At 46.5% G+C, this 25,548-nt stretch overlaps 1 protein-coding gene across 4 annotated transcripts in view; it reads left to right on the forward strand.

The window, feature by feature from the left end:
* PDE4A (phosphodiesterase 4A) overlaps positions 1-25,548 on the forward strand; it is a 99,617-nt gene that overhangs the window by 17,997 nt on the left and 56,072 nt on the right. For 3 of the 4 annotated variants that reach the window (XM_044443802.1, XM_044443800.1, XM_044443803.1), the window contains exons 2-4: positions 21,007-21,192; positions 22,135-22,171; positions 23,587-23,660. In XM_044443802.1, coding sequence (XP_044299737.1) covers positions 21,146-21,192; positions 22,135-22,171; positions 23,587-23,660 — 158 coding nt within the window. In that variant the 5' untranslated portion in view covers positions 21,007-21,145. Of the gene's footprint in view, positions 1-17,358; positions 17,504-21,006; positions 21,193-22,134; positions 22,172-23,586; positions 23,661-25,548 lie in introns of those variants that run through there. The other variant, XM_044443801.1, reaches the window with a different exon arrangement.

Raw genomic sequence — 25,548 nt, forward strand, 5'->3', positions numbered from 1 at the left:
TGAAAATTGCAGAAATTGGGCTGAGGGCAACCCACAACTGGAAACAGTTGACTTCCTGGCTTGCGGGAGGGGAACTTAGGTTGTGAGTGAGCCTGGGGCCCATTCAAGGCTCTGTGCCGTTTTCCCCCAACCTTCCTTCCCCCAGATGCTTAGACTACAATTCCCCAAATCCCCCTGGCAGCCGTGCAGCCTGGGGAATGCTAGAAGTTGCAACTGAAGGTAGGCAGAGGCTGGACAGATGAAGGCAGCTTTATGTTGTTCCTTAGGTACAATACAAACAGTCCATTAATGTTTTCTGTGTGGGACAGGAATTGCCAGCTTTGGACAAGCCCTAGAGATACCACAGATTTAGAGTGGGACCTGCTCAGCCTCCTCTGCACAGATCCCCAGCAAATGACTGTCAGGTTATATGCTGTGTCTTGGCAACTATAAGAAGTTTCCAGAGTTGTAGCCTAGTCTTCCCGGCTCCCGCCTCCAATCCCGGGTGTGATGACATAGTGGGGGATGTATCTCTCAGACCACGTGCTGTTTCTTGGCATCCGTAAAAATTCCTGATGGCAGCTGTAACTTGGTGGGCTCCGCAGTTTATCCAGAGATCCTGCAAGCACACCTGTCATATTGTGAACAGCTTCTCTGATGTCCTTGAATAATAGCAGCGCTCCAGATGCTTTGTTCACATTGTCCAGCCAGCCTTGCTCCTCTAACCACAAAAGGCGTTGCACACTGCCTGGGATGCATCAGTCCAGTGTTCAGTGTTATCCTTCTTAATGGTGTTGACAACTGTCCTGGAAGCACAATTGTGTTGAAGGACGGGCAGGATGTACAGTCAACTAAATCAATACTGCCCTGTTCAGAAGATTGTCTGCCCTCTAGTGCCCTCCATTTCTGAGCTGCCATCGTGGGGTGATCTTACTGCCACCAAGGTTCATTTGAAATACGCGCTTTTGGGATCCTGGTTCTGCCTTGCTCAATGCTGCCCTGCAAGAACAGCGACTGCATTTGGTATGCCCATTAGTAGGAAGGGATGGGATTAAGGGGACAGACACATCTGCCTGCCTGCCTGCCTGCCTGCCTGTGTCTGCTTTTAGTTTTGATCTTGCTTTGAGAGGCGCCACCCTTTCCTGCAGGCATGCTGAGCAGGAAATCTCCAGGCCAAGTGCAGAGGGGAAGGTCTGTCTGGTACCGGGTGCCAGAAGGAAGGTTCAAGTCATATCTGCTGCTTGGAGCAAGTGGGCAGCGGGGTTTATGCCCATCCTTCCTCCCATTGTGGCTTTTGGGGATTTGTGTATGAAGAGCTTTACTTGTGCCTCTGGCTTCCCATCTGGTCCCATTTTCAGTCAGTGCCACTGCCTTCCGTAAGAATTAGTCTGGACCTCCGAATGTTGCGTCACTGTTGGCATTAAGTGTCTGCGTGACTTTTGCCTGTGTGAGGGTTGCTACGTGATACAGAGCATAATGATACACACCCCTTATTTTGGGAGGTGGGGGTCACATGAGGCCAAAGGACAGGGTCAGAGTTCCTGCAGCTGTCTCTCAGAGCTTCCAGTGCCACCACAAACCAGGCTAAGGGTTAAATGTTCAGGGAGGCAGAGGCAGCCATGAGGTCCAGAGGAGGAAAGGGTGGAATTCAAGTCCCACCACAGCCCTGGATTCTCTGGGTGGTCTTCCCAATTAGTTCGTCCTCTCTTAGCCGCAGTTCTCTATCTGCAGCTGTAACTATGATGACAGCTGTCTTGCTGGGTTCCTATGTCGATCATGGAATAAGCAAAAATGAGTCTGTCACATTTTGGAGCATCCAAAAATTGCTATGGACATTACATGTGAATTAGAGTACCTTCCTCCTTCACACTGCACACAGAAGCCAAAGCAGCTTCATTCCATATTTAGGAAACATCTAGAAACCCATGGATGTCCGGGAAAAAACCCTCCACTGATACCCCTCCCACACTGAAACAACACAGGCACACATGTACCCTTTCCGCCCAGTTCAACTAAGCTGATAATAATTGGGGGGGGGGCATGTGAAGGTTCTGCATCCCATGCATATTCTTCCTAAGAATTGTTACTAGGAGTGGCCCAAGGCCTTTTGCTACCTTAGGCAAGTGAGAATGCCGCCTCCCTCATGAGATGTGGGACATGTCATGGTGGCACATATTGAGCAGGCAAGAGTTCACTGGGGCGTTGCTTTCTTATTTTCACTGAGAAGGACTGTCCTCATTTTGTTTATTTATTTATTTATTTATTAAAACATTTTTATGCCGCCCCATTCGCCGAAGCCTCGGGGCGGCTTGCAACAATAATTTTCTCCCTTCTCTGCAAAGCTGCCCCTAGGATCTGGGCACCCAAGAGAGATAGGAAGGTCCCTTGCAGCCCTTGGGAAGCAGGAGGAGTCTCCCAGTCATCTGGCACACTACTCAGCTGTCTTGGGGTACATCATCCTGAAGAACAGGCAGTAGCTTTTTTCCTGAAGCAGTGGCATGGCTGGGGCAGGCTCCCCCCCTGGAGTTCCGGCATTCTGGAGGATGCCCCATTGGCCTCTGTGACTGGGCAGGCCTGGTCAGTCCACTGCCCTGTGCTCTTTCAGTTCCTGCTTCACCTCACATCTGATGGTGGGGCCTCCTTCAGCTTTAGTGCTGCTGCTGCCCTGCCCAGGTACTGAAGGCTAAGGCAGACTAGCTGTGGGGATTCAGCCCTTCCATACCCCAGCAACCCCAGCCTCTGGATGTCAGGTTGCTGTTTAGAATTAACAAGTTCAGAAAAGAAATGGTGTGTAAATCTGCTGTGGGAATGCATTCTGTGACAGCTGACAGAGAACATGTTCTGTATTTAGAAAGAGAAGAGTTCTACAATTCCCAGCATTCCCCAGCTAGCCAGGCTGAGAGTCATAGCACATGTTTCTATTGAAACATGCCCAGGGTTGCACCCAACCTGAAACACAGCAGGCCTGGTCCAAAGCCCTCTTTGTCAGATTCAGCAGTGTAACAGGGAAATCTTGAGCAAAGGCAGGGCATACAGGGGCGTGGAGATGGGTTTCAGTTTTCCAATAAACAAGGAATACTGATGGGTGGAGAGTTGAATGTGGCTTGAACCTCTTCAGAACTCAGGAGGAAAAACAAAATAATGTTGCTCTTGAGGCGTGAATAACAGAAGGGTCTGAGAGGAGTATTTATTTATAGCACAAGCCTGTGCCCTTCACTACTCACAAATAAGTCCAGCCAAGTGGGGCTCTCTTACAGGGAAGTAGGTGTAAGACTGTGGCTTCAGTCATGCTCCTGGGCACCATTCATTGGGAAGTTCTCATTCACAAGCCCCAATTAAATAAATGAGAGTGGCACAGAGCACACCATCCATGTGCCCAGCAGTAGTGCTTGTGTAAGAGAGCTTCATGGTAGATTGCCCCCCCCCCCGCCGCCATCCTTTGGAAAGAGCAATTTGTGCAAGTGCTGACCAGTTTCTTGGACTCAGGAGTAAGGGCTGGCTTTTCTGCCTGCATACAGTGAGCCATATGTTTTTGTGTCCTTGGGAATGAAGGCTTGGGTTTGTTTTCCCTTCGTGTTGTGTACTGTTGCCACCCATCTTGCTGTAGAAGATTCTGTAAGTATGTGCTTTCTAGGGAGTAGGTCCCACTGAATTCCATGGAATTCAATTCTGAATCAGTGTCCCTGGAATTGCCCTGCACAGGGCAGTCATGAAACAGGTTTTCATTCCCCCAAGGATTTTTCTAAAAGATACACCCCTGTCTCAATCATATTGCTAAACTCTCTTGTCCCCCTTTCCTTTCCAGCAGCTTTCCTTGGCAGCACCATACCCGTTGGGAGGGAGTTGTCATTACTGTTGCATGCTTAGTTTGGCAGGGCAGAGAAATGTCAAATGGGAAATTGGAGAAGAGGAGCTATATATAAGCTCTGGGGAAGAAGCAGTCTGGTGTGGTAATGCTGTGTCCCAGTCCTCTAGATGTCTCAGTTTCTTCAGCAGCTGGGTCAGCAGTGCACTCAGGAGCCGAGATGGCTTGGCCATTCCTTATGTCTCTTGATACTGCTCTAAGCGGCTTGAGGGAGTTTGCCTGGTGTTGGAGTATATGTGTCTGGCTTGGTTGATGCTTTGTTGCAGATATGGGAAAAGGCTGCAGGGCTGCTGTCCCCATTTGCTCCTGCCTGACCTCTGGTGTAGACAGGAGGATGGGTCAGCATCCCAGCCAGCTGGGAATGCAGCTGAGATTCCACTTGGGTTATACCCAAGAGAGCTCACGATACATTCAGCTGTGGCTGTGGAATTCTCTTTGGCATCCCATTAAGAAGTGGGCCTGTAGCCAGAAACAAGCAGGCCAAAGGGTATCTTGTACAGGGGATAGGGGCATTGAAAGTCAATGCAAAACCCACACACAAGTAAAGTTAGGAAGGGGACAAGAATTAGTTTGTAAAAGCATTAGAAGTGGCATGAGAGAGCCTTCATTTTCTGTGGTAAACATACACACACTGGTTTGTCCCAGAGTACTCTCTAGACCAGGGGTCTCAAACTTGCGGCCCGCGGGCCAATTGCCGGGATGGGCGGGGCACAGGGGAGGGGCCCTGCGGCCTTCAAAGTGCTGGTGGCGCCCGGGCCGGCCTCCAGGAGCGACGCGGGATGAGCGGCCCACCCCCACCACGGTGGTGGAATACTTGATGCGGCCCAGCCTCACCCAGTCTCTACTTCCAGCGGCCCCCAGGTAAGTTGAGTTTGAGACCCCTGCTCCAGACAAACAAGTTTTAGAAACAGCATTGAAATCTATCAAGCTTGTTTAGCAGGATAAAAGTCTATGGATTGTGACCCCTCTTCCAAAGCACCTTTTAACAATCTGGGGGGAAAGCTTCAGTATTTCAAGGCTTAATTTATTAAATTATTTTAACACAATTAAAACTGACTAACACGTGCTTTGTAGTTTACAGTATATTTGTACTCTGCTCTGAACGTCGGAAAGTGGGAGCAAGCTTTCTGAGCCATTAGATGGAATCCTACCTGTATATTGTTCCCTTATATCTCCAGAGATAAATGGTGAGAGAGTTTGAATACAATCCCAGGCAGAAAAAGCACTGTTATTCATCGAATGCTGGGTGTTGTGAGCATGTTTTCTGTCTAAATATTCGTAGGATTTCTCCCTTAATGGTTGCTTGTTTGAATTAAAGTTGGACAGTCAGGAAAGGGGCCTGAAATAAGGTCATCCCCCACTACCATGATAGCAGCCTGGACCATTTTACATTCTTCTGTTAGCAGTTTTCAAGCTGGGGCACCATGGGCCACCCAAAAGGAGCAGTACAGCTCAATGAGAGAGAGTGCACATTGCATGCAGAAGGTCCTTGGTTTAATCCCGCACAGCAGTGATGGGAAAGATCTGCTCCTGATACTTTTGCAAGTGCCATTTGGGTTAGGCAATAGTAAGGTAAATAGACCAAAGCTTCAGCATGGCAATAGGAAGTTTTAGATGTTCTTCTTCCTTGGCTCTGACTACAGCACTGCCTTTTTTGTCATATGTTTCTGTGGTGGTAGTACTGTTGCTGCAACCCACCTTCGGTCAGGCTGTGACCCTGTGGTGGATTCCAGCCCAGCAGCTGGACGCTAATACTTTTGCTCACAATAAAGCCACTTCAAGGGTCAGAAGGCTGGTTGCACCGACACATGGGCAGGCACCACCTCGAGCTGGCTGAAGAATCCAAAGGGTCTAGGGTTATGATGTTGCATTAGGTTGTTGGGCTTCTTTGCTGTCCCCTGATTCAAACAGTAAATTCGTAACAATCCTGTCTTGCTTAGGACTGAAAAGGGACATTGACAGTGTTGAAGGAAATGAGCTTCTTTGGGCTAGGCCTTGGATTTTTCCTCCATCCAAAGCATTAACATTTGCATTGTAGCTGTCTTCCCAAAATAATCCCCATCTCTGCTAACTTAGTATGGGTGTGCTGAGTTACTGGCAGCTAGATAATAGAACTCTATCAATCTCACTCTTGATATTTTTGGTCCAGCATCAGTTACCCGCTATGAACTTCCATCTTTCCTTTGTTGCACTAGTCGAGTGTGTGGAGCTGCTTGTGCCAACATCCTACATTTCAGCCCAAATCATCCCCTGATCTTCCACACTCTCACAGTGGAGATTTGCCATGGTGTCATACATCATCTTTGGTTATGAGAGTAACTCCCAAAGCAAAATGCCTTGGCTTGACTCTGAATTAACTGTTGAGGGTATTAAATGGAAAACAGAGCAGATTTTTGCCCAGGAGTGTGGTGTGTTGTAGTTTACTGAGAGACACCCTGGACAAGGGTTTCATTGCAACTGCAAAGAAGGTTCAGTGTGCAGTGCTTCTTCGCTGGCATTTTGACTCCCCTCGGCATCTGCCTATACGGGCGTGCAATTTTATTCATACTCATGCATATGTGATCTTCTGTTTGGATAAGAATGTGTTGAATCAGCTCCTGGCATGTGGTACACACTGACCTGCCACGTACCTCTCCTATTCTTTGCTGTTCCACTATTCTGAAATGCCACCCCTTAAATGCACTTACCCCTTGTCCCCACAGCAAGAAGCACACTGGGCACAGTTCTTTGCTGCATCCAAAACACTCACAGTCTGATACCTTTCCCATCCACTCACCTGGCTGGCACTGGGGATAATCCCTAGAGCTGACTTGATCACTCGACTGTTGTGGCTCAGGCACAGGAAGGTTTGTGTTAAGGAGAGCTGCAATCCGAGCGGCTCCCTCAGATTTTTGTAGGAGCACTGCCCACTGAACTGTCAGCTCTTACTAACAAGTTTAGGATGTCTGGATGGAGTGAGGAAGCAGATCTTGTTTTCTCACTCAAGAAACCCTTAAAGGAGCCAGGAATGTCACAACAGCAACGGGACTCAAGTGTTGATTGCCCTTGCGGGGTGGGGTAGTATTAGAGAGCACAGGCTTCTTGATCAAAGCCTTCTGCAGGCATTGCATGCTTGGAGCCTCGTGGACGATCATTATTTAGAGAAAGTGAAGTCAAAAAAGTCGGGGGAATCGCCCACATTCTCCTTGAGTAGAATGAGAGGATTCTTCACATTTCTGTAGCTCTTCTGTATGTTCAAAGCACTCCACATGTGTTACGTATTGTTCCATCTTGTACAACCTTGTATGGTAGGCATAATCAATATTATCCCCATTTTGCAGGTGAGAGGAATGAGGCTGAGGGTAGAGTGGCAGGCCTCAAGCCACCTATGGCATTCATGGCTTGAGAGGATTTACCATCCCAGATGTTTTTTACATGACTATTCTCTATTACATGTTTTTTAGCTGTTCTGTTTATATTTTTGATAAGATTGTATGGCATTTTACTGTATTTTATTGTATTGTCATTATAAACTGTTGCTGAACAACCAAGCCAAAAATGAGATGATGGCAATGCTGTCAACAGACCTGAGTAAGGAACTCAAAATCTCTTAATGAAGGTCTTAGTAATATAGATTCTTTGCTTTAGGCATAACGTCTTTCTTGAACCGGGAAACTTGACCCTTTGTCTCCACTGATCCTAGCTCAGCCCTGAACTTGCATGTGCTTACTGAGGTTGGACTCCAAAAGTTCTGGATGACTGGGTGGCAGGGTTTTTTTCACCAGCTCTCTCTACCCCATTGCCTCTTGATCTGGCAAGTGTGTAAGAAAGTGTCCATTTCCCTAACTTCCTCCCACTGCGCAGACAGTTCTCTGGCATTGCTTTTAGGGCTTGGGCACATTTTTAGGGCTTGCTGCCCACCTTTTCTCCACTTTCCAGTCCTTAGTAGCATCCTCTGAACGCTCCTTTCTTGTGCAACCCTATTGCCAAAGTGACGTCCAGCTTGGTGCCCCAACCTTAAATGAACTCTGTGGCAAAGAACCTCAGCACACCACAGACCTTCCAAAGAAATAACCACACCCAATCTTAATTGGAAGCAGAAAGGCAACTGTAGATTTTGGCAGTGGGAGTCTCGGCTGTGCTCCATTTCACATTTCCAGAGGGTGCCACATGCACTCAGCATTCTCACCTGCACATAAACCTCTTAGGAAGTGATCATAAGCAGTCCCCTTAAGTTTAGAAAAATCCTGTGCACTCAGGCAGATGACCGCAGAAAATGATAACCCCATAATGCTATATTTGAGAATAAATAAGCCTCAGGACCCAATCTGAATGTTGGCAGACCACAGGAGAACCCCTCCACACTGAAGCTGCATGCAGGTAGTGTGTTGTTTGAAGCACGTTAGCACATGTGCTCCTGCAACCTAAAAGATCAGTTTTCCTCCACCAGTGCAACATGCTCTGGTAGCCGTATTGGTGATGTGCAAATACTGCAGGCATAGGTAGGTGGCCCTGCGTGCAGGAAGGAGCTTAAAATGCCCTGCTCGTGTGTGGATAGCCTTGGTGCTCGCCTGAGCTTCCCTGTTAGCCAACGGGAGGCAACCGTGTGTGCCAGATGCTTTGGAGTTCAACTCCCTTCAGTCCCAGCCAGGACATCCGGTGGACAGGGATTCTGGGAGTTATGATTTGAGTCACCTTCCCCAGACATAAGCAGTACTTTATTACATTTCTGTACTACCCATTCTTCACATATCTACTTGATATTTAAATAACCTTTATTCAGAGTTGGACTATTACTTTGTCCAGCCTGCCGTCAACCCCTCTGACCAGCAGCAGTACTCCAAAATCTCAGACAAATGGTGTTTCCCAGCCTGGCTAGCAGGGTCCTGGTAAAGTGGACCTGAAGGAAGGGTTCTGAACATTTGCCTTAGGTAGACAAAGTTCTTCCCCTGAACTTTAGATGTTCTGTTTAGGAAGGAATTTGGCTGCCTTCCCCCTACTGCATACAAATATATGAAACTACCTTACACTGCTGGTCCACTTGGTCCTTTCGTTCCTAGCTTGGTGCTCTCCAGATGACCGGGAAGTATGGGAATTGCAATCCAAAGTAGCTGGAGGGCACCATGTTGGGGAATGTGCCCAAGCTAGCCCAAGATCTTGGGCAGGGATCTTTCCAAGCCTTCCTGTCAAGAGGTTCTGTCAACTTAGCGATTGAGTTCAGGGTCATCTACATGAAAGGCATGTATCCCCCTGACATGGGCACGATGAAGTATTTTGAAATTTCAAAAGCAGAACATGGTGCAATGTAATATACTTTCTTACCAGTGTTATATTGCTTTTTATTAGCCAAATCCTAAATGCACCTGCCTGAGAAAAAAATTCCATTCACATGCCTAGGAATTGCTGTCCTAAACATACTGTCATGGGAACAGTTTCCATAAGGCACAGTGAAGCTTGCTTCTGAGTAATCATGGATAGGACCATGCTGTTCATGGAGTAAGGACTCAGTGAACAAGCTACAGTGGTACCTCAGCTCACGAATGACTCAGGTTGCGAATTCCACATTGGGTGGCGACCGCGATCTCAGCCATCTCTCCCCTCCGCCCTGAGTGGGGCAATGGCCACAATCGCAGTCACGCTTGTGCAGGGAAGACAGGCGTGATCGCGGTTGTGCTCGGGGGGGGGGGGGGGAGATGGCCGCGATCGCACCTGTCTTCCCTGCATGAGCATGCCCGTGATCATGCCCATCTTACCTGCGCAAGCACAATTTCGGCCATCTCGCCCCACCAGCATGATCGTGCCCATCTCCCCCCCGAGTGTGCCCGTCTCCCCCCCACCAAGTGCGCCCACGATCTCACCCGTGCAGGGATGACTGGCACAATCACGGTCGTGCTGGGATGGAGAGATGGCCGCTCCTGTGCTCGGTGTTGGGGGGAAGATGGCCATGATCTTTGTTGTGCTTTGTCACTTTGCTTCAAATTTTTCTTTCCCCTCCTTTTTATATTTTTTAACAGAAAAAAACTATAAATACAAAACTTCACAACAATAATAATATAACATAACCCAAACACAATAAATAAGAAAAGAATAAATAATAGAGTGCACCCACCACCCCGGAGACCAATACTACCACCATTCACATACTAAAACAATAATATATAATATACTTCAATTATACCTATATCCCCTCCAGAAATTCATATAATCTTGATGGGGTTTACAGCCTTTGCCTTCTATCAGTACCGTTTTTACAAAATCTTCCCAAATTTCATTATATTTATTTGCTTTTATTAACCCTTTTTTAATTTTTATTGCTTCAAAATTTTCTGATTAAAAAATAGTTACAGAACAGATTAACCTTATTTACATTGAACTTTATGGGGAAATTTGACTTGGCTCACGACCAATTTGGGTCACGCGGAGTCCTGGAACGGATTAAGTTCGTGAGCCAAGGTACCACTGTATTCTGGAATTACTTAATGCCATGCCCCATTCTATTCCGTTTGTACGTTGATTGCATTATTGTTGCTATTAGGTCTTCAAATATGGAGGAGAGTAAACTGCCGTAGTATATTAATAGGAAGCTTGTGTGTCTGGAGATGGTTAAAGCAAAATACAACAAGGCTCCCTTGGCCAGGATATGATTTCATAGTCTCCAAAACTTCATAGTGGAAAAGAAGGTGACCAGGGTACTTGTAAATACCTCTTTCCCCAGGCCCCCACATCAAGGGTGCTTCCACACAGGGCTTCCATGGTGCCCTCAGCCTGTCTTATTCCCAGATTTTTATAGGAGTCCACACATCCCCATTTTCATCTCATGACTCCCCCATGTTTTTGCACAACTTCTGTTAAGGGGAAAAAGATGAAATAGTACAAGAAGCCTTTTGCCTGGAGGCGCCACAAGGCCCCTCTCATCCTTACACATCACTCTTTCGTGCTCTCCGCAAAAGGCAAAATGGGGAAAGGCGTTACTAGAATAGGAGTTACCTATTAGAGTATATGTGCTTGTATGACCAGGCCTGCCAACCTAGTATCTCAGATCAATGAACTCCATTGCAAAAAGCAAATGTAATCAGAGGGAGAGTATACAACCATTTTTCACAGGACTCCAGTGTTTACACTCTGTGGAGATCTTCTGCCTGTCCTGTATCTAACAACAAGCCTGCAAGTCCTAGGCAACCAGGAATGCCATGCAGATGAATGAGGAGGCTACTCTAGGAAGGATCCCACCGCTCTTTCATCCACTTGGATTCTGGACTAGCCAGAGCCACTGTCACAGTTCCTGTGCATCTTTACGCAGGAGAACTGTCAGTGCTACTTATTCCCAGATAAGTGAGCATAAGTTTAAACTATGCTTTCTCATTGTATACATGTTTACTCAGAAGCAAGCTCCCCTATGTGTAATGGGATTTACTCTCTAGTACATGTGCTTCCACCTTAAAGCCCCAGATGGTTTGGGAGCAGGTTACCTGGAAGACTGCTTTCACCCATATTGGCCTGACAACTCTCTTGAGATCAGCTTTATAAACTTTGCCAGGGTGGCTGTATCAGGGACAGCACCTTCTCAGCAGTGGCCCTGTTCCTGTGGAACTCTGTTCCAAATGAGGTATGCAAAGGCTTGTCCTTACTGGCCTTTAAACAGGTCTTAACAAACACGGCTTATATTTGCTTTCTCTTAAATCAAGTTTTTACTAGGTTGCTCTTTTGTGCTGCTAGTGTTTTATGATATTATTACTTTTGTTTGGCTGCATGTTAGTTGTAATTAATATTATTGCTGTTTCCGGCGACTTAGGTAATGGATTTTTTGGTGTCTTGGTTTTAAACTTGTTATTAGTTTGTATTGTGCATGCATTGAACGGGAAACCACATTGGGAGGTTTCACCCTAGAAGATTGTTTACAGAGTCTTTAAATAAATAGCCTGAAAACCCATTGCAAGTTTCCATTTCATATTATGTAAACTGTAGTAATAAATGCAACAGGACCCAGCCAAGCCTTGCTTCCAGACCCTGGACATGCACTATCCGTTCTGCCTTAAGCCAACCAAGGGCAGTAATGGGGAAATGAGATGCAAAAGGAAAGGAAGGAGGAAAGGAAGGAAGGGAATATTAAATGATTCCTTAGCAGGTCCTTAGAAGAAGAAAAAGAAACTGGCTTTGTCCCTTGCTTGCCAGCATAAATCATTCCCCTTATTCTTTGTCTGTCCAGGCACTGATAAGGCCCCGTTACCTTTTTTGCCCCCACTTTGACATTGACGTGAGGATTCCTTAATCTTATCTGCTTTGCTCCCTTTCCCTCTGGGGAATGACGTAGGCAGCTCTTAACATCTGCTCCTGGCAGTGTTTGGGAGGAATTTCCAAGCAAGTCAGCTCCAAAAGTATTCACTGAGAAAGCCTCATGTGTCAGTGGAAGATCCTTGCATGTGCAGAGATAGCCTAGCTGAGCTGAAATACAAAGTTATGCTTGAGTCTTAAGTACTTAAGAAGGTTGCCAAAAGGATGGAGCAAACTGCATGAAATGGAAGGATCGCTCCACAGTCAGGCCAGTATTTAGTTTGAAGAAAAGTTACTGCAAAATATAAAATCTGGAAGTCTACTGCATGGATAGACCAGGCAGGGATAGTGCCAGAGACTGGCATCACTGGGCACTTGACAAGGACACTTGACAAGAGCTCCACTGCCAACTCCGGGTGCTTCCCATCCCAGCTCTTCCTCCTCCTCATTGTCACGGCCTGTTCAGCTGTTCCGTCTAAGGAGGCAAGGCAGGGAGAGAGAGCAGCACCTCATCCGCCTTTTCTGGGCTACTTTTCTGAGGCCAAATGAATGGGCAGCGGCAATAGCAGAGAGGAAGAGGCTGGCCCACAGAAGGCTTGTGTTTCTTACAAGGATGCTCCTCTGCTTTGCGCACAGCAGAGCAACTCCATCCCTCCCAAGACAATCTATACTCCTGGGCTCACTTCACACCTTCTTTCCTGCATCTCAGTGTCTTGGTCTATGACAGGGGTGCTCAAACTTTTCCACCAGGGGGCCAGTTGAAAGCTGCCGGTGCTGGCCGCGGGTTGGAAAGGCGGTGCTGGCGGTGCGCATGGGCCGGTGCGGGTGCGGGGCGTGCGGGCGGGCGCGTGTGCTGAGCTGGGGCACGAGGTGAGGTGCAGGCAGGCGCATGCAGCGAGGGGAGGCGAGGTGCGGGCAGGGGAGGGCACGCACCACGAGGCGGGCGCACAAGGCAGCGGCTTGCTCGCTTGGAGATCGTTTTCTCTGAGCGAGCAAACCTCTGCCTCCCTGCGTGCGGGGCGAGGTGGGCGGCGGCAGGCACACGCACAGTGGGTCCAAATGGGCATGGTGGACCAGATAAATGGGCATGGCGGGCTGGATCCAGCCCCCGGGCCGTAGTTTGAGGACCCATGGTCTATGAAATCCGGTATGGCTTTAGCAAGGGAAATGCGGCAAGGGTGGGCAGAAGATATAGTGGAATCTATTGGTAGACTTCTTGGTGATTTGAAGCAGATTGGCAACAACTTCTCTCCCAAATGTTTAACAAAAGAAAAAAAGTGAAGCTTCCTTTCCATCAAAATAGCTGCTAAAATGAAGCAAACTTCATTTAACTAGGAGTGGGTGTTTGTGTAGAAGGGTTGTTTGGGTGCTCCAAAAACAATTCTTGGGATCAGATTTTTTTTTTTTTTTATTCTAAATGCATGCCTTTTGTACTAGGCCCTGGCTGGTTTTTCCTAGGGTCCCAGTAAAAAACAAAAGCAAAAAACAAGCAAATCCTCCAAGCATGAAGACTGCCCTCCCCTAAAACACAGGATTCCATCTATTAGCATACCCTGTCAGTACTGGCTGCTTTAAGCCCCCATGCCCCTCCTTCTTGGTTTGAGTCCCTGTCAGTCAAGGGAGACACCCAAATCCGCTTATGCAGAAATGTTGCATAATATGTTTTGGTGCTGCAGGTCACTTCCAAGAGCACCCACAGCCCAACTTCCATTGGAGCAGCAGCTGGTTGTACATGAAAGGGGCGGAGCAGAGGCAGGGCTTGCTAGTGGATTCAAGGAACAGAGCTGAAATCTGTTCCATTTTCTGATTTAGAGCATTCCTCTGCCCTTTTATGAAATGGTCATCATGCTACTGAAACACGATGTAATAAACTGTTTGAGTTTGATGGGTAAAGGGAAATTCAGGCTGCCTGCTTCGTGATTTAGGTCTTGAGTTGCAGCTCAGCTAGTCTCAGGTTTGTCTGATGGGAGAAGGGTGGGAGATAAAGAGGTGTTCCCCTTCCAGCATAGTCACAGTGTGCTGTCCTTAGGGAAGCTGGCAGGCCTGCCCTTTGAGCTGCTCTCACTATGAGAGGATGAGAGGCCTCCTAAGGCCTGCCCAGCTGTTAACAACAGATCCCTCCCCAGGCAAACCAGAAAGCCCAGCCAGAGGACAGCACATGATCATCCAAGGCTGTTTGATCCCTGACACAAAAGTGAGGGGCATATTTACAGTTGCTGCAAACTTGGGTTACTTCTATTTTTAATGTTTTTTTTTACCATGTATTAATACCAAGGCATTAGAGCTGTGTGGTTATAAACATCTTGGAGATTGTGCCACATTTTACTTCAGCATTTCCCCAATTAGGTGCCCTCCACCCCCCTCCAGATGTGTTAAATTGCAGGTGGCCATGCTGGCTGAAAATTGCAATCCAGCACAGTCTGTATTTTTTTACAGGAGCTGAGCAGGACTGTCAAGGACAGGACATTTTGGAGGCAGTCATTCATAGGATCTCCATAAGCCAGAAGCAACTTGATGGCACAAGAAGTGCATTTAGATATGTGCAATTTTGCATTTATGCACAAAGCATCCCCCACAGCAAAGTTGAATCCTGTAGATGATGCTATGTGCACAGCATCCAGGAGCTTCCTCACACCTTCTCTCACAACACATGGGCTCATGGGCTATGACTCTTGAACTGTGTGGTGTTTCTCCTTGGTCTGACACAATGTTGGGAACATACTGGCCAATCACATCAAATAAGCCCTTGGTTTATAAGCTGATCAGCAGCTGTCTTTTTATGCGTTTTCCTAAGTTCAGGACTCACAAAGAAACGCAAGTTGGTGGGAAGCAGATCAGAAATATGAGCCCCTGGCAAATTTAAAAGCACTTCAGGGGTTTCATCTGAAGAGGGAGCTGGTGCTCACAGAAGGTTGTTAGCCCTTTCCTTCCTGCTTCTGGCTCAAGCTTCTGGAGCTTGGTTTATCTGGAGGTCTGCCTTCAGCAAGCTTAGCGTCCCTCTGAAAGAATGTTAGTAAATTCCTCCAAGTGCTGCCAGGGGAGGATTTTCCTGCCCTCTCTTGTTCAGAATTTAGCCAGAGGTGGCTTGTTCCAGATGTTGTTGTCGTCCACTTGTAAGCCTCCCATACTTTCCCACCATGCCTTCCATCTCTTTGCCTTACTGAAGAAAATCAATTAAGGAGAGGGGAGGAAAAAAACACAAAACAAAAAAAAAACCCAAATGGCTGCACCAGGCATTCTGGCTTTAGCACTAGGATCCCTCAACTGCAAGTGCCCACAGTATAGGGTTTAGTGACTTGGTGTCACAAGCAGGGTATGGAAGAGCCTTTTCATTTTGGACTTGGGGCTGCCTGTCTCCCTTAAGATAGGGTGATGGAGGCAGCCTCACAATGAGTGCAAGGGCAAGTGTCTTCCTAGGGCAGCTAGGCCAGTACAATTTGACAATCAGGGAGTGGGGCTGTTATATGAAGCTCCTGGGGCAGAGTTTGCTGGAAGCATTTCATTTTGGGTTTTCTACTGCAGACACCAAAAATCCCTTGGGCCATCTTTGCGGGGTGGGGAGGCAGCTGCTCTTGGCAACTTCTGCTAGAAAGGGATTGCAGAAAAGGCAGCTAGCAACCAGGAATTCTTTGCACATCAGTGTATAGCAGATGCCCTTTGTTTGCCTACTAAATGTGTATTAAAACTATTGGTTAAGACAGCTGGGTTTGCAAATCACAAGAATAACCAAGGAATGGGGTGTTCTGAGTGATTTCAGAAAAGTAGAAGTGGATGAGCTCACAGGAACTGGCCCACTCACTGGCTCCCATGTGCACACTTACAAACAACACAGTTTGCTTTTTGTTTGCTTGCTTGCTTGTTTGAGTGAACTAGCTCAGTCAGTGACTGCAGAAGTAGGTACACAATTCAGGAAAACAGCATCTGTTCTGTATATAACTAAAGAGGCGCGTATCTACTTCTTTCTGTATGACATGCAATCATCCATGTCAAGGCATGGCACTTATTGATACATGCAATATTATTGCTATCATTTGTTATATTTCATTATGATTTTTGCTATCTTTGTCCCATGTATTAGAGCCAAACTTACATGAGGCAGCTTACAAATTAAAGTACAATACAGTGCAATATTATAAATAATGCTATAGTTTAGAAAACAGTTCATTTAACTGTTTGTATCCTGGCCTTCCTCCAATGAGAACAGGACAGGGTGCATGCAGGTTTTCCTGTTTTATCCTCATAGCAACCCTGTGGTATAGGTTGTGCTGAGGGTGACTAGAGCAAAGCCACAAGTGTGGGAGCTACTAATATTGAACACGGACTAGAAAAAGCGATCCATGGTATTTGAATTATTTCATTTATTTTATTTATTTAGAAAATTTCTATGCCGCCCCATTCGCCAAAGCCTCGGGGTGGCTCACAAATATATCAATTAAAATATTATACAATAAAAATATAAAACAAGTTAACAATATAAAACAAGTCACCCTGGCTGACTTATTTGTGAGTATAAAACTCCCCAAGGGTAGATGTGTTCTTAACTTTCCTTTCCCATTTGGATGGTAGCTTGTCCTTTTTCCATTTGGATGGTAGCTTGTCTCTTATTGCCTTTCCTTTTCCCATGTGAATGGTAGTTTGTCTCTTATTGCCAAATGACAATCAGGATTGCTCTGGGTCCATTTTTATAGCAGAGGAAGGAATTTCTGCAAAATAACTGCCACTTGACTAAACTGAAACAAACCTTTTATGTTGTTGAACAAGTGTGTTCTCTGAGTTCCGTTTCTTTTCTTCTTTTTCTGAGATGTGTACATATACATATGTGCATACATTGAAATGAAGTACTGTGATCAATCAAGCACTAAAGTTTTGTGCAGGGGTGTTTTTGGCAGTCCCTCAGTCTCAGAAGTGGCCATCCTATTGCGGATGCCTGTATAATTTTGTGTGTGGGGGTTGGGGTGGAGCTGTTGTCTCATCTTTAACTGAAGCCATAATGAGCCGAAACCACAACAGAGGGGAAGTCTGACTTCCCATCTTCTGAGAGGGGCTGACGATCTTGCTTCGCACCCACTTACACTCCTACTGCCATGCCCTCTTGTCTCTGAACATGCTGGAGCAAACTCCGTTAGCCCTTCTCCACCCCCACCCCCTCCACCCCAGCCTGAGTCTCTGTTGCCAAGTCATGAGTCAGCCCCTCAACTCCGGGCTGTTTCTCAACTTGATTGCACCAACATCCCTCTGCACTCTGCTGGGTGAGAGACAAGGGGAAAAGACTGCTTGGTATCTGGACTGGACAGCGTGAAGCCCAGGCCCCTGTGGCCACAGGGAGGGCAGACCCACCCACATGGCATCCGCGGTGGACTGTGGGGACCGCATCATGACTCTGCCTAGTCTCCATGTGTCCATCCGAAGGTTTGTTGGGCAGTGAGCTACCCTTGCCTCAACTGGCATCAAGAGTGGCATCGGGCAATCATTCTGTGCTTGCCTTCCCTGCCCTCTGGGTCAGTGGGGAGACTGTTGGGGCATGGGCGGTATGTGTGAGAGAGATGCCGGTCTGAGGGTCAGCCGAGATAAGTTTGTTCCACTGGCTGGTTGTTTGGCCTTGATTGTCACAGATGTGGGCAATGGGCTTGTGGAATAATTTGTCCACAAAAGGGGCCACAGGCGCAGAAGCATAATAGTAAATTTTGCAATGCAGGTGCTTCTCATGGGGGTCCCCCCAGCTGTGCTCCCAAGGAGAGTCCAAACTTAGAGGCAGCTGGGCTGATTCATCATGAACATACCCAGTCCAGCAGTATTTGCTCCCCCAGGAGCAGGTCTCTTATAGGGCAAGACAACAAGGAACAAAACATTTCTAAGTGAATTAATTTCCCCCCAACTCTGGAGAGGATTGCAGCTAATCCCAGAGGGAACAGGGAATTTTTAGGGTGTTGGCAGGTGGTGTCAGCATCCCTGCTGATCAAAAATTATTGGAGCTTCATCCCTGTGAGCCCTGGGTCGACTGCATTACTGTTGAAGGACTTTGAAAAGCTAGATAAACAGGACTTGGTGGGTCTGAATTGATGAGAGATTGCCATTATCTAGTATTGAAAGGCACTGCAAGCTGGGTTGGACAGGCATTAGTAAATCAGCATGGCATAAGGTCAGGTTGAAGGACAGCACTGGACAGCACTTGTGCTGCAGCCTAGGGTGGCACTTTTACTTTTTGAAATCAGCTAAGGAGGCCAGTTATTTTGTTTTGCCATGCTCATTCCAGAACAACTTTCAGATTGCACTGATTTCTTCACTGGGTTGTTTGTGTCTCTTCAGAGTTGTTTTCTAGTGTAAACATCTTTATGCTATAGTCCTCTGGATGCTTAACCCTCATGGGACACAATGCAACTTACTTCTGAGTAAACATAGGATTGCACTGTTGATCACTTGAACTCCAGGAGTGCTTCCAAACCCTGGAGCTTCACAGGGGTCCAAATGATCTTACAGTTCATGTGTAAATCTCAAGTGCTTCTTTAATCTTTTTTCTTTCCATGAAAGGAAAAAGCTGTACAATGACTTTTGGCTGATGGTGTTAGAAACTGCCCTTCTGGAAACACAGGCTATGCAATCTGAGAAAAGAAGACTATAGTTGTGGTGCTATATAGGGAACAGCATCACATTGACCAGCAGAGGGAGTTACAGGAATAATTAAGAGGTTGCGGGGAGGTGCTGTGGAGGCAGCATTTATGCTCTGTACAACCCTTCCAGTTCTTCATCAGAGAAACCCAAGTTCTCTGCTTAAAAAACTTAACATTCTGTGCCTAAAATAAATAATGCAGGTCAATAAAATTGGTGCAGTTTTTCATAACTTGCATAAATACACATAACTTCTTGTTTTTATGCCAAGCCCAGCACTTGAGCTTTAGCAGAATTTTAGAGTCAAGGCAAGACATTGTGTGTTGAAGGAAGAACAATCACAAAAGAAGGAAAATTGAGCCTGACATAGCTGTGCAGCGCTCGGAAGCTGTTAGATGTCTGATTTGGAAACAATTGCCTACATGCTTTGAAAAGTTTAGCTGCAACAAGGACCAGTGGCTTGCTTAACAAACAAGTAAGCAAAAAACGGAAGGAAGGAGAGAGTCCCAAGATCATAAAAACTAGAGTGTCATTGTAGCATAAGCTCTGTAGTTTACTTCATTAGATTCACAGAAGTGTCAAGGATGTAAAGGAGGAAATTCTTTCCTTCCTTCCTTCCTTCCTTCCTTTTTTCCTTTCTTCTTTCCTTTTTTCCTTCTTTCTTTTGTCTAGTATCAAGCTCTGTGCAGGCTTGGCTTACAGAGAATTGTTCTATAGGCTGTCTTGCCAGTGAAAGTTATTCAGAGATTTAAAGATAAGCAGAATTAAAAAAAAAAACAGTTTGTTTAATGACAGTACAGCTCAGTCCAGGTAACCACAGCCAAATGAAATCAGTCTAACAACCCTCATGGTCAAATGCTATGCATAAATCCTATCTTGAGTATACATAAGGCTTACAGCCTTAATCAGGTGGCAGAGGGCAGCCAATACAGGCATTCTGTGGGCTTCCATGGTGAGGCAGCTCTTGACTGGGCATCACAATGGAAAAAGGCTTGCGTTAGACCTTTGTGCTTAGGGTGCAAGTACCCGCAGGACCGCCTTCTCCCGTACAAACTTGCCCATCCCTTAAGATCAGGCCAGGAGACCCTTCTGTAAGTGCTTTCTCTCAAAGAGGTGCAGGGGATGGCAAATAGATGAAGGGCCTTCTCTAAGGGCTAGCCTCTGAAATAGCCTCCCCTGGGATGTTCACCCAGCACCATCTCTATTACAGTTTCAGTGCCAGGCAAAAACATTTCTTTTTAATATCTTTTTAGCAACTGATCCTGCCTTGCCCTGCACTGCTGCTTTGTCTGGTTGTTATTGTTAGGGTTTAAATTTTGATACTGAAGTTTTCAGCCTTTTAATGTGTTTTTATCTTTATCTTTATTGTAAGCCACCTTGAGACTATGGTAGTAGGCAGCATATAAATGAAAGTATGTATAATAAATAAATAAGAGGGGACACTCAGCAGAGCGGTTGGGCACCATCAGGATTAGATAGTTCCTCAGTGTTCTTCTTTGTGTTCTCTGTGCTATCAGAGATGGGGGCTGTGCCTTCATAGAGCCCCCATTGGGAACCGTCTGCAGCTGAGGATTTGTTGATGGGAGCCCTCTTCTTACTCCCTCAGTTCCTTCAGACTGCCCACTGTAGCCTCAGAACTAGGAGTACTCTTCAGTGCCCAGTCTGGAATTGAAAGTGACACTAATGTAGGGTCAGCAGGTGGGTGGTGAGAATGCACAGATGACCACTTGAAGAACTGCAATTACAGCGAGCAACCTGTCTTTACAAGTTCACTCCCAAGCAGCTCCAGAGCAGGGAAAGATCCCTCTTTGACGCCTGAAAGGCAGCTGCTGGTCAGCATAGACCAGAGATAGACAGAACGTAGATCTGCAGGTGTCCGGAGTTCAACTTCCAGCTTTCCTGACCATTGACAGTGTGGGCAGGGCCTTCTGGGGGTTGAAGTCCAAAACATCTGGAGACTTCACTTTTGCCATCTGCTGGTATGAATGGTGCTGAGCTAGATGAACCAATGGTCTGATGCTTCGTCTGTTCCCACTATGGCGGAAACCTTTGTTGGATTTCTGAGGGAGACTGAATGTATTCTTTGCCAGTCGAAAACCTTTGTTGGATTTCTGAGGGAGACTGACTGTATTCTTTGCCAGTCAAAAACCTTTGTTGGATTTCTGAGGGAGACTGACTGTATTCTTTGCCAGTCGAAAACCTTTGTTGGATTTCTGAGGGAGACTGACTCTGTTCTTTGCCAGTCATGCACACAACTTCATCTTCTTCCTTACCATTGTTTGGAATTGTTTTTCCTTCTTGTGCAGCTTCGAGGTGGAAAATGGCCCATCTCCTGGGCGCAGCCCACTGGATTCCCAAGCTAGTCCTGGCCTGGTGCTTCATCCCAGCTTCCCACAGAGCCAGAGGCGTGAGTCCTTCCTGTACCGTTCAGACAGTGACTATGACATGTCGCCGAAGACCATGTCACGCAACTCTTCTGTTGCCAGTGAAGCGTAAGTTCCTTGCTTTTCTCTAAGGAGTTATATGCATACCCACAAACTACACACAAAGGGGCACTGGCTGCTGTACAGATTCCCCCACTTATCTAAAGACACAGATTACTAGATCCTGAAACCTTCGGGCAGGTGAACACCTTGGGTAACAAGCAAGCTGAGGGCAGGTTGTCCACTAGCACAAGAGGGAAGCCCTGATGTCCTTTCTCAGTAACCAATACCTGAACTAAAGAAAGGTAGTAGATCTGGTGGTATGACTATCAGGTTGTGTCACAATATTGACCCCAGGCCAGGGCGTTAGCAACTGTCCTTGAACATCCCAACTGACACTGCCTTTGGTTTCCTCCTTCGGACAGCAGTTCAGAGCGGTGCAAGGAGGCTTGTGTTTAATCTACAGAGTTCCCAGGTGGGACACCATTAAGCTGCTTTTTATGAGCTGCCTTCCCATATAATAACTAGAGTTGCGGGTGCTGCTGAAGTCTCAGGTTCTGTGAAGGAACTCTGTCTTTCCCAAGGAAAGTTAGGATAGGCAGAATGGGAAAGACACAGCTGCCAAAATTTAAACTAACCTGTTGAGTCAAAGGTTGGTAGGGTGATGATAATCTTTAAAATATAGTCCAGGATCTTATGAATAGGCCTTTTGATCTGTCTTCATTAAAAGTAAATGGTTTGCTGCCTAAAACAGTTGATTCCCATGCTCAGCAAAGTAATCTGTCTGGCTGAAAACATTGCTGAATTTATTTATTTATTTATTTATTTAAAATATTTATACCCCGCCCTATACACAAAAGCGTCTTGCATTATTCAAACCCTTCTCCCCCAGAAGTCTTGCATTTCAGAGTTTAGGCCACACAGTCTTGGGGCTACCATCTTGTTTTGCTCTGTGTTCTCTTCCTCCCTTCCTGCAATTAATATGTACCTGGCTGTTTTTGTGCTTCACAGACATGCTGAAGACCTGATAGTGACACCATTTGCCCAGGTATGTCCCGGGTTCCTTGTGCATGTTGTGGGAGGAAAGTCTGCTTCTCACAGTTATGGGTTCTTTTGTGGGGAAATGGCCCAAAGTCATCCTCACAACAGTATCTTCATGAGGCTGACACTCCCCAAAGTCACAAAGTACTTTCAGGTTTTGAAGTTTTGGATGTTAAGCCACAAACAAAACAGGGAGATTGCCAACAATAACATTTTCTCTTATACCTGCCCACTTTTTATCTTTGCTTACCTCCAGTGTGAAAAAGAATTCTGGTGAACTGCATAACTCTGCAGGTTGGGGCTGCACCTGGGGCTAGATTATTGTCCTTAAGTTTAAGAACTGATCATCAGTGCTCGTATCTCATTGGGTTTTTTGTACACCTTCCACACACTCCTTGGCTGTGACAGAAGGGGCTGCTTTGCCTAAGGACCAAGGTATCAGTCGAACCCATGTCTGAGCATGGTTACAGCCTTTCAAACAGGAGAGGCAACCTCATGCCCTCTGAATTGTTTTGGATCACAACTCCCAGAATCCCTGACTCTTGGCCATGGTGTCTGGGGCTTATGGGAACTGTAGCCCAAAACATCTAAAGAGCTTCTAAATGTCTACCCTCATTTTGAAAAATGGCAGCATAGCCCTTCCTATCAGACCATCTGCCTCAAAGATGCAAGGAAGCACTGGACTAACAAGGCCTTGACTGCAGACTGGATGTCTTGCTTCATTCTTTAAGGTCATTTTGTGCTCTTATTAGGAGACACTGTAGAAATCCAGCACTTAAGTGCTACTGTAGTTTGGCAGCAACATGTCTGTTCCCCTTCCCCACAAACAAACTCAAAGAGAAAGACTCTGTGTAGGGATGGGAGAAGTGTATTTACTGACTTGTTAAAATTTTAAAACATCTTCCAAATGGTCTTAAGCCCAAATAGTCTTAAGTCCATATTATGGATTGGACATATTCCATTGCTACTGTTGCCATACTGCTGATAGAGGCTGAGGCTGAAAGGTAGATGATGTTTTACAACAGCCTTGCATTGTAGCTTAGTGCTATGTGTTCTAACCACATGTATACAAACGCCTATGGTTTTACCACTTTAACAGAGATCAAAAGAATGCCACATTTTCTTTTGTCACTTCTAGTGCAAATGCTTTTGAAGTAATCTCTTTGTCACACTTTTCCTTACTGGGAGACAAGAAATGAAAATGTCCAGTCTCAGTGCCCCGCATGACACATTGGCAGCATACTCCTTTCCCTTTGGGTCTAGAAAGAACTTTTCTCTCTCAGCATATATTTCCAAGCTGTACTTTCTGGCCCTTAACATAATAAGAATCAATCTCACTTGTATACATTGTTCATAGGGCCTCTTAACGACTACAGGGAGCTAGTTTGTGGGCCTAACCATCTGTCCATTCCTTTCCTGTAGGTTCTGGCAAGTTTGAGGAGTGTACGTAATAATTTCTCCATTCTGGCAAATGTGCCCACGCCAACATCCAATAAGTAAGTATTCGCCTGTGCTGGAAGTTGCAAAAGACACGAAGTGTGATTCCACTCTGTGGTCTGTTGGCCTGTGAAGTGGCTCTGCCATCTCTTTAAACCTGTTGGGTAAATAGACTTTTTGTGGAGGGTGGGGGCAGGGAGAAGGAGATGCCCTCGTTCTGGGCATGGCAGACTACACGCTCCGCTTGTACATGCAGCTGGACCTGTTGCTGTCACCGTCACCATCACCCTCTTCTGTTAGGCAAGAGAGGACTTGCAGGCTGCACACACCTGGCTCAGTGCAGGCGACTGAAGGGAGGAGTGCCATCAGACTGGTGCTTCATGCACTCCTGGTAAATGGAATGTCCAGGTTCTGAAGACCAGTTTCTGGGGGACAAATGGCAGGAGGTGCTTGTGGCCTTTTCAGAAACATCTGGCCATTTGCACTGGAGCATCAATGTGGAGGAGACAGAAACCACTTTCTGGCTGGCCCAGTTCTATGCTAGATCACCTTCCTTCCATGCTCAGCAATTTCATTTATTTTGCAGTAAATGCCTTCACAGCCAGGACCTCAAGTCTTTTAGGTGAGGGCAAGTGGTGGCCCTCTAGATGCTCTTGGACTGCAACTCCCATCATCCCCAGCCAGCATGGCCAATAGCAAGGTTTATGAGAGAACCAGTAGCAGCTGTCCGAGTCAGGGCAAACAGGCTTAAGTGGAGCACCGAAGAGATGGAGATGCGTGCCCTGTTGCGGAACTGCAGCATTCTTGGGTGGGGGTGGTATTCTGCATAATACAAAAGCTGTGTGCTCCCCAGTCAGACTTCCCCAGCTACATGCTATTCAGATGTATGGGACTACAGCTTCCATCATGGAAGAAGGGGTTTAATAGCTCTCATTCCATTGCCAGCTAGAGCCTGTGCACAGCACGCTGGGAAAAGAACCCAGTGATTTGGCTACACCTCTGGTCATGCTTCCTGTCTTTCCTCCCCATCCTCGGTCTCCTTCACCACCACCGTTGCCTCCCTGGAACTGTGGTGCTGATCTCATTCATCCCAGAGGCAGAGTCCAGAGCTTCAAGGTGCCATCCAAGAAAGGAAGTCAGCCTCACACAAAGATTCGCCATGCCGTGGCCTTACAGGGCAGTAGCCTAGGGATGGAGAACCTCCAGATGGAGTTGGACTCCAGCTCCTATCAGGCCCAACCATCATGACTAGTGGTCCAGGGAGAATGGCGCTGTAGTCCAGCAACATCTGAGGACCCAAAGACCCTTGCATTAGTCCCTCATAAGACCACAATTCTGTGGCAGCTTGGAACTGCTTTTATATTTTTAGACTGGATATGCCTTTGTTGACCAAATGGTCCATGTCCTGGTGTGCCTATGCCCAAAATACACAAGGGAGAAAGGATTTCTTTTAAAAGATTTATTCTCAAGAATAACCCATGAATCATTCCAGATGGCACACCAGCGCAGTCCTCAGTTGGCCCTTTTATACATAGATCATTAAAGGTTTACACATAAGACAGTTAGCTCTTTCTAGTAGGTTACAGAAGTAAAAAGTTACAATGGCATGCTCTTTCCCACCTGCATACCAAAGCATAAAGAAGATGTTCTGAAGGAGGGGGTACTGTTCCAGAGAAGAGGAGGAGGATGGGGGTGGGTTGGTGTGAATTGCCCTTTGCTTGAGCTGCTGTCTGTCAAAAATCAACTGGCCCTTTCTGGAATGCTACCTGGTTTCTAGAAAAGAGGGCTTTTCTTTGGCCCAGGTATGTTAATGTTTGCATGTTATACCTGTGAAAGTTACATATACCTGTTCATTTATAGATCACCTTGTTACTCTCCTTCTCTTCACTGCACCCTGTCAAACTGTTCTCTGTGAGGGAATAATGCCTTCCTCTTTTTAACTTTATT

This window comes from Varanus komodoensis, unplaced genomic scaffold, assembly GCF_004798865.1.
Source record: "Varanus komodoensis strain SLA01 unplaced genomic scaffold, ASM479886v1 scaffold42, whole genome shotgun sequence".
In the NCBI taxonomy this organism is placed as follows: Eukaryota; Metazoa; Chordata; class Lepidosauria; order Squamata; family Varanidae; genus Varanus; species Varanus komodoensis.